The sequence below is a fragment of the Leucoraja erinacea genome, chromosome 14, assembly GCF_028641065.1.
Source record: "Leucoraja erinacea ecotype New England chromosome 14, Leri_hhj_1, whole genome shotgun sequence".
Lineage (NCBI taxonomy): Eukaryota > Metazoa > Chordata > Chondrichthyes > Rajiformes > Rajidae > Leucoraja > Leucoraja erinaceus.
The window spans coordinates 38,265,289-38,274,933 of record NC_073390.1 but is presented as its reverse complement, the minus strand read 5'-3'; the positions used below and the strand labels follow the sequence as shown (position 1 = coordinate 38,274,933).

At 40.5% G+C, this 9,645-nt stretch overlaps 1 protein-coding gene across 1 annotated transcript; it reads left to right on the top strand.

Moving 5' to 3' along the window:
- Window positions 1–4,449: 4,449 nt before the first annotated feature.
- Window positions 4,450–9,438, top strand: LOC129703797 (uncharacterized). The gene is made up of 5 exons (XM_055646507.1): window positions 4,450–4,960; window positions 5,039–5,395; window positions 5,867–6,133; window positions 6,832–6,909; window positions 8,724–9,438. Exons 1-5 carry the CDS (start codon window positions 4,936–4,938, stop codon window positions 8,861–8,863), a joined length of 867 nt encoding a protein of 288 aa, XP_055502482.1. The 5' UTR covers window positions 4,450–4,935; the 3' UTR covers window positions 8,864–9,438.
- Window positions 9,439–9,645: the final 207 nt, after the last annotated feature.

The following is a 9,645-nucleotide window of genomic DNA, read 5'->3' as shown; positions in this document are numbered from 1 at the left end:
ACAAGGAGAAAATCTAACCAAGAACCATGCACTCCAATGTACTCATTGGAGTGGAACGTTGCTCTTCATTTCATGGTCCATTGGTCCCTTTCTTATTTCCTCCAGGGTTCCGTTTTCTCTTCTAGTGTTCCCATCAGCTTTTCCATCTTTAACTTTTCACAATCAAAGTTCCCATTTTCTTTTTTTATTATTACTTTTTTAAATATTTTTATTTATTAGAAGCAAATGTACAAAAATAGAACCAACGGCATATAAAATAATACAGTTATTGTACAGCTTCAATATTAACTTCTAGCTATAGTTAGAAGAAAAGAAAGGAGAAAAAGCAAGAAAGAGAAAAAGTGAGATGTGCAAAGATAGAACCCCTAGACTAACAAAGTGGTGTAGTCAAAGAGTGCGTAAATTTTAGATTTGGTTTGGGGGATGTACTGGGTGAATTACTCACCGCAGAACATCCTTTCTTGTGCTGGTAACAAGTGTGTTGACGTATGTAACTGTTTCACTAAACCTATTCATCAATGTTGACAGTACAGGACTGAGCATTGATAGTCAGGGACAGTTGGATGGATACTGTTGAACTGCTGCTGATAATTTTTTTAAACTACCCTGTACTAAAATTATTTTTTCAGCCTAGCGTGTAAGGGGAATTTAGCAGCAATTGCGGTGCTCAAAATAACTACAGTGGTTTGCTAAACATTCCGTTAATGTCACAATCAGCAGCACTGATCATTAAAATCTTAACAGGATACAATAGGCTCCCTCAACCATCCCCGTCTCATTGCAAGCACTTGCCAAGTACCTGATGCCATTTGTCTCACTTGGGGGCACTTGAGGGAAGACCCATTGTCAAATTCTTTGTGTAATTCTAGAAAAATATACAAATATAAACAACTTGTGCATCTCTGGCTGCTAATTATGCAGCTTCAGGTTGACTACAGACATGTTCAAGCCTCCTCTTGAACATCAAAAAAACGAAGGAGCTGATCATGGACTTTAGGAGGGCACATCATCCGAGGACGTACACTCCATTGAGTATAAATGGGGATCCTGTGGATAGGGTGAACTGTTTTAAATATCTGGGAGTCCACATCTCTGAGGATATGACATGGTCATCACACGCCTCAGCACTGGTGAGTAAGGCAAGGCAGCGCCTTTACCACCTCAGGCAATTGAGGAAATTCAGAGTGTCTCCGAGGATCCTCCAGTGCTTCTACGCAGCGGCGGTGGAAAGCATCTTGTCCGGGAACATTACCATCTGGTTCGGGAATTGCTCTGCCAAGGACAAGAAGGCTCTGCAGAGAGTAGTGCGTTCGGCCGAACGCACTATGGGAACTTCACTCACCTCCCTGCAGGAACTATACAACAGGAGGTGCAACTCCAGAGCAAACAAAATCATGAGAGACCTCTTCCACCCCTGCAACGGACTGTTCCAGCCGCTACGGTCAGGCAAACGCCTCCGTTGCCATGCAGTGAGAACGGAGAGGTTGAGAAGGAGCTTCTTCCCAGAGGCAATTCGGACTGTAAACGCCTTTCTCACCAGGGACTAACTGTACAGAACGTTTTTCCTTCTATTATTTATTATGTAAAATAATATGTGTGTTATGATTGTGTTTATAATTTGTTTGGTTGTTTTGTTGTTCCGCGAGCATTGCCACTTTCATTTCACTGCACATCTCGTATGTGTATGTGACAAATAAACTTGACTTGACTTGACTTGACATGGTCAAGAGGCTTTCCAAACGTCCATCGTGTAAACATTTGTCCCTTGTTCCATACGGCTTTACTTTAAATTAAAATTCTATTGAGCCCCTTCACTTACAAATAAGCAAAAGCCAATGTTGACCAATTTTTCATGTTGCATGAAATGTAGTTTTCAATAATTCAAGAATTGTCTGCTACCAGGATTACTGTGCGGTACCTAGCGATGTTACAAAACTTACCTTCAGCGACGCTGCAGTTCTGCCACTGGCCTGGTGCACGACTTTGGCGCCTTTGGGGGGGGGGGGGGGGGGGGGGGGGGGTTGGTAGGCAGGATTAAAATGCCGTTTTCTCCTGCTTATCGGAGGCGGACTTCCTCGTGCTGCTGAGCTGCTGAAGAACAATCGATCGGACTTCCGTTCCCAATTTTTTAATTTATTTAATCATGAGTCAATTTAATAATTACATAAAAATAAAAAGTGATTCTAACGCCCTCAACGCCTACAACATGACGGACCGCATGAACGAGATGAAACAAAATGTAAGTCATTTATTTTACATATAAATTTGTCTCTTGGGATGGCTTTAATCAAATTTTACGATGCGAAAATGTGATTTGAGAACTTTGTATGTTTCTATAAGATCCCCTCTCAATCTTCTAAATTTTAGCAAGTACAAACCGAGTCTATCCAACCTTTCTTCACATGAAAGTCCTGACATCTGAGGAATCAGTCTGGTGAACCTTCTCTGTACTCCCTCTATGGCAAGAATGTCTTTCCTCAGATTAGGAGACCAAAACTGTACGTAATACTCCAGGTGTGGTCTCACCAAGACCCTGTACAACTGCAGTAGCACCTCCCTGCTCCTATACTCAAATCATTTTGCTATGAATGCTAACATACCATTCGCTTTCTTCACTGCCTGCTGCACCTGCATGGCTACTTTCAATGACTGGTGTACCATGACACCCAGGTCTCGTTGCATCTCCCCTTTTCCTAATTGGCCACCATTCAGTTATAGTCTACTTTCCTGTTTTTGCCACCAAAGTGGATAACCTCACGTTTATAGCCATGCATTTGCCCACTCACCCAATCTATCCAAGTCACCTTGCAGCCTCCTAGCATCCTCCTCACAGCTAACACTGCCCCCCAGCTCCGTGTCATTTGCAAACTTGGAGATGTTGCATTCAATTCCCTCGTCCAAATCATTAATATCATGTCATGTCATGTCACAAGAGCATCTTATCATGTCATATGATCATGTCATAAGAGCATCTAAATCGTCTATATTTTTTTTGTTATTGTCTACCCATGTCAATATTTTTATACTAAATATCAATTTTAGTCCCATGTATTGTGCAAAAATATAATAATTTTGATTATATTGAGTGCATATTTCTAGATTAATTCATGGGAATTAAACATTAAATTCCTTGTTATTTGGATACTTAGGCTATTTAAAAAAAATATCCTTTTCTTAAGAAATGGAATCTACAGGACATCCTTAATGGGAAAGTAGTGGGCAGAAAGGCATGTCATGTTTGAAGAGCAAAAACTTGTAGTTTACAAAATTGAAAAGTTGAGGAAAAAGGTGTACAGAGTTGCTTATTGGTTATAATCTGAGGAGTATGATGATGCTACTGATTATGATATGCCAATGTACCAGCTAGCAACTGATCTTCTCCGTAAAGACTTGGTCTATTGCTAGAAATTGTAATTTATTTACCTATCTGTTACGGATTTACAGCATATAATACAATAATATTAAAGTTCTGATCTTGAGAATATCACAATTTTGAATTTTTAAGGCAGTATGGATGTTTATTACTATTTCCGTCACAATGGTCAATTTTGTAATTAACTACAATTAAGTAATTAACTAATTATATGCTTTAATTTCAGGTCATCCAAGTAAGATATTTTATACTTTTTTCAGAATGCTTCAATCTATAATAACTAAAAATGTCATTCAGCTCTCTTGATTTTTAAGAAAGTTATGGGCTTTTGACTGTCCTCGATCACAGCTTTTGTGTTAAGTCAATGGAAAAGCAATAGGGAACAAGATGCTAATTTGCGAGTATGAAAATGGCCATATCTTGTTTTAATACTGAAGACATGAAAGTGAATTAGTTGTCAAATTAAACCTTTTTATGCTTTATCTGATGAGATAAATTGCAGACTTGATTTTTAAAATCTCCAAATTTTGTAACGTTGCTACAGTACCTCTCACAGACCCCACCCCTCAAAACAATGCCCCTCCTCTCCTCTTAATGAACCTGCCTGCCCACATGGACTCCTACCAATTTCACCCCCCCCTCCCCCCTGCAACACTCCTCCCTCTGGCTCTTCAAACCCGTCTCAAACTCTCCTTTCTACTTCTTATTTCTGGCCTTTGTGCCATTTGCCTATCAGTCCCTCCCCCCCACCCCCCCCCCCCCCCCCCCCCCCCCCCCCCCTCTACCTGCCACGCCATGTCCTGCCTATCCCCCTTTCCAGCTTTCTCCTCACTCCCCCTGCAATTAGGCAGAAGGGTCTCAACCCAAGATGTTACCCATCGATTTTCTCCAGGGATGCTGCCCGGCCAAATGAGTTACTCCAGCACTTTGTGCCCTTTTGTGTTTTAAACGGTTTCAGCAGTTCTTTGTTTCTACATTTTTATCACGTGTAGTGGTGGTATTTTTTACCGAATGAAAGGGGATGCTTGCAATGGAGAGAATATAACAGATTAAATCTAGTTAGCCTCCATTCACTGAATTTTAATATAATAAGGGGAGATCTCACTGAAGATACATAATTCTGACAGGACACAACATGCTGGATGCTGGGAGGATGTCTGGGCTGGTCTAGGTCAAGGTTCACAGCCCCAGGACATGAGCTAGGACATTTAGGCCTGAGATGAGGAAAATCGTCTTCACTCAAAGTGTCATGAAACAGAGGACGTTACTGAATATATTTCAGAGGGAGGTAGATGTCTTGACACAATAGGCATCAAGGGTGTATAAAGGGAGTGCAGCAATATGATATTGAGTTAGTGGATCAGTTATGATCTTAGTGAAGTAGTGTCGAAGGACAGAGTTGCCCACTCCTGATCCAACTTTTCCATGTTTCGATACTTCTATGATTGCAGAGCAAGAGGAACAAACATGATTATGAACTAACAAAAAGAAAACTCCATTTATGAAGAGTTACACATCGGAAATCTCCACGACTACTGAGGTTCAGATGTCAACCATTCATAATGAAAATCTGGAGCTATGTTCGAGGTAACAACATTATGACATTATAATGGAACATTTTAGCATAACATACAAATCATACTTATGAATTTGTCTTTTTTCCAGTTTGCCACCTGTTTACTCTTTGTGAGGGAATAGTACTGGCCTCGCCCAATACAAGGACTGTCGCCACAGTGGGAGAACAGATCATGTTCTGTGTAAATCTCCACGAAGAAGATAACAATATCGTAGAACTTGCCAGCACTCCAGACATTTCCATTGCAAAATGGACAGTCAACACTTCAGTAAAACCTGAGTTCATACAACCCATGTATGAAGGCAGAGTGCGATGGAACATGAACGGTTCCTTGATGTTGGATAATGTTCAGATCAGTGACAGTAAAATATATACCATAACAATCTCCTTGCTCAACATAGATACATATGACGCTCAAAAACATGTTTTTGATTTGTCTGTGTTTGGTAAGTACTGATTGGGGACAATTAATCTGTCCACGTATTTATTGAAAACTCTATTTCAGTAATCATAACTGAGGTTAAGAGATAATCCATGATATGCAGTGAGGTCTATTAATGTCAATTAGTAAGCAAGCATAATTCACCAATTCTATGTTTGCAACTTGCCATAACTTCTGCTTAATGCTTTTATCATTAACCTTTGCAATGCATTCAAAATATCATTTTGTAGAGGATAGATCACTCTGTTTCATGTTGGAAAGTGCACATTGTTCTAACTAGTGTTGAGTGTTAATCACTCAGCTACAATTATTGCAAAGTGGTTTTAATTATTTTTATTTTTATACATTTAAAGCAGCCAATTCAATTCTCATGAATTAAAAAAAACTTCCAATACTGAAAACATAAAACTAAATATATGTTTATTTAGGAAAACCAATTAATTCTCTATCCATATTAATCTCATCTCTGTTTTAGAACGAATTACCCAGCTTGCTGCGAATATTATTTCTGACTGTTCATCTCTGAATATAATTCTGAACTGCTCTGTCTCTTCTGGAACTAACGTCACATTTCTTTGGAGAAAAAAATCCATACACGGAGCCTCTGACGGTACATACAGTGGATCAAACCTAGTGATCAATAGGAGCATTGAAGCGGAACAACATGTGTACATATGTCAAGCAAAGAATGCGGTCAGCAATGCAACTAGTGACGCAGTGACACCAAATATATGTCATAAAGGTGAGAGAGCTGATAAAACTAAATCTTTATTTAAAACTTTATCACAGTATATACGTTTCCCTTCAATTAAGCATTGCTGAGATTAGTTTAGAATAGTAGAGACCCAGCATGGAATGAGGCCATTCGGCCCATTGAGTCCACAAAATACATTCATCAGCACTGGGTCTAAATACCAGAAATATCTCCCCAACGTTATTGAGGGAGGACCTTCACAGATCCATATCGCTCTATTCCCTGCATACCCATGTGCCTATCTGGAAGCACTTGAACGCCACTATCATATCTGCCTCCACCATCATCCCTGCCAGTGTGTTTCAGGCACCCACCACTCTAGGTGTAAAAAACCTTGCCCCCAAGAAACTGCATCGGTTCATGAACATTTAGGGAGGGACAATAAATGCTGGACATGCTGCGCCAACATCCTGAAATAAAGCGAAAGGTTACTTCTTTGAGTCTCACTGATCGACTTCTCCCCACAGTCTGGAGGTCTGATGGCATGGAATCTTTTCAAAGAAGAAATTAGTTTAAAACACAAATGTGATTTGGTAACATTTTGGAAGTTATTAAACACCCATTTAAATTAATTTAATTATTTCAAGTTTTTACAGATATTTCTTGTTTATCCACGTGTTCCAGTGTCATTTAAACAAGCTCACTATTAATGCTATGAAATTAATAAATTTATTTTTTCACATTAGGTAACTTGCTATGGATGATTTCAATCGGCCTTATAGCAGTGGTACTCATTGCTGTGTTATTCATTTCTATAAAAGCAGGTAAAGTAATAACAACTATTTAATCAAATTGTGTTTTTATGATATTTCAGCAGCAGATTTCTCATGTCTCAGCTGAGGCAATAGATCATCTCTTAGAATGCTTCAAAAATGCATTCTCCAGTTTCCTGGCACGATTAGGGTAGAGAAAGGTAACAATATGATACGATACGATACGATAGAACTTTATTTATCCCAAGAGGGAAATTGGTCTGCCAATGGTCATAAAACACAACAAGATACGTGAAACATGAAATTAAAGTGATGAGTGGAATGTCCACGATTGGTGATGTGCAAAGATTGGGGAGCAGGGGGAGCGAGGGGATGGGGAGGGGAGTCAGTCTACCCCATGACAGAAGGGGGAGGAATTGAGGGTACAGTTTGAGAGCCACAGGAAAAAAGGATTGTCTGTGGTGTTCTGTGTTGCATCTTGGTGGAAACAGTATATTGCTGAAGATGCTCCTCTGGTTGACCAGTGTGTCATGGAGGGGGTGAGCTGTATTGTCCAAGATGCTCTGCAGTTTGAAGGGCATCCTCCTCTCCACGTCCACCTCCAATGAAACCAACTCACTCCCAGGATGGAGCCAGCCTTCCTGATGAGCCTGAGCTTGTTGATTCTGTTGCCGACCGCGGCCTTTGCCCTGCTGCCCCAGCACATGATAGCGAAGAAGTTGCCGACCAGTGATCCTCGCACATTAACACTATGATATAGGGAATTTACGCACACACTATGGGATAATTTGGACACTGGTATACTAAAACCAATACAGAAACTACAAACCTGTATGCTCTTACCGCTGGTGTCCAAATGGCCTATCTCACTTGGCGCAACATTTACGCGTCATATGAAAATAGGCCGTCGTGATGCGCGACGTCGCGCGCACGGGCCCTTGGTAGCGACGTCTACGTGGCGCCTGACGGACGACGACGCTGGTCGCGTCACCACGCGCTGAGACGTCGGGATGCGGTGGGTGCAAGGTAGTGGCTGCGAGGATTTTGTTTCTCCTGTTCTGTATCTCTAATGTAAAGACAAAAATGAAGCTTAAAATAAGAAGTTTATTGAATTGCATTGGCTCACTTATGGCAATGTGAAGGTACATGCGTACGTACAAAATATACAGAACTTTATATTTTAACAAATTGCAAACCATGCATGACAGTTTGGATTCTGGATGTACCTTCCTTTTAAAACATTGGCAATAGACGAAAACTAAATGAACTGAAGTTTAAAGTGTTACATTTTATGTAACACTTTAAATTTTTACTCTCTATGTAAAAGAGCTTCATGCAATTATCTATTTATCTGAGGTATTTCCCTTGCCATTCGCCACTTCCTCTGCTACGTCCTTTTGCTCTTATAGGTTTATAAAAGGTTATAAAAGGTTTATAAAATCATGAGGAGCATTGCTAAAGAGAATAACCAGTCTTTTCACTCAGGTAAGGAAGTCTAATAGTCGAGTGCATTGGTTAATGTAAGAGGGGAAAGACATAAAATGGACCTGACGGACAACTTTCCACACAGAGGATGGTGCAGTTATGAAACATGTTACCCGGGCAAGTGATAGAGATGGGTACAATTACGTTTAAAAAGATACTTAGTACATGGATAGGAAAGGATTGGAGGGAATTGTGCCAGAAACAGGCAATTGGGCATAGCTGGGTTCGGCAACATGGTCAGCATAGATGAGTTAACCAAAGGGGTTGTTTCCATGACATTAGTTCTATGACTTTATGCTCCTGCCCTCATTGAAATATAACAGTTCAAGAGAAAAATAAGAATCATATCAGCATGAACAATACTTCTTTGTTTGCCTTAGTAGGTAGAGAGACTCGGGAACGTATTGAACCAACAGATGTCTTCACAGATGAACTGATTGAACCTACATACATTACCTCACTGAACCCAGCAGGAATGCCCAACCATTCCGCAGAAGAATATGTTTATGAACGACAGTAAAATTCCAATAATCTGTTATCGATCATTGGGAAATCCAGATGGTTCCGAATCTGACTCACTGGTGATGTTGCCCACATCCCATGTTAACCCACCAGGGCCGGTCTCGTACACCTTTTAAACTTACCATCGCCAAGCTCTGTACATGCTCACCAGGGGCCCATTCCCATACTCTGCAGCAAGAAACAAACTACTGGAAGAACTCAGCGGGTCAAACAGCATCCGCAAAGGGAAATGGACAGTCGATGTTTTAGGTCAGGATCCTACATCTGGAGATGTATAAAGGACCCCCACACAAAGTGGCGACTGCCCATGTCCCTCCACAGATAAAGATGGGCTGAGAACACAGCTGTAAATTACAACTGTAATAAAAAAGACATTTTGCTGCAAATCATAAATTTGTCAATTCTGCTGTTGCAATTCCATAATTAAAGCCGGCTACTTTCCTTTTTCTGATGTATTTATTGTATGCTACTAAACAGACAGAGCCAAATGCAGGCTTGTCTCTTTCTCTTCTCTGGTTTGAATTCCTAAATATAAACAGCAGAGGCTGATGCGTAGTCACAGGAACTAAACTCTGCAGAAATATAAACCATTGAATCTACGACTGTGTTCAGGTCAGTTTCTCCAGTAGAATTGATTGTGGTCATGAATGCATAATGCAAAGCAACAGATTCTGCTAAAGGCAAGCAACACCGATTAGCTGGCGGTGACTACAAGACCTGAGCTTGTTTAACAGCCAACCTTTGTGCTCAAAAGATAGCTGGAAGGTTAGACCAGAAACC

What these genes read in the sequence shown, in the direction of transcription:
- LOC129703797 (XM_055646507.1), top strand. Translation starts at nt 4,936, where the DNA reads ATGAAAATCTGGAGCTATGTTCGAG. An exon ending in AATCTGGAGCTATGTTCGAG is followed by an intron (nt 4,961 to 5,038) that starts GTAACAACATTA and finishes TCTTTTTTCCAG; the next exon opens with TTTGCCACCTGTTTACTCTT. An exon ending in ATTCATTTCTATAAAAGCAG is followed by an intron (nt 6,910 to 8,723) that starts GTAAAGTAATAA and finishes TGTTTGCCTTAG; the next exon opens with TAGGTAGAGAGACTCGGGAA.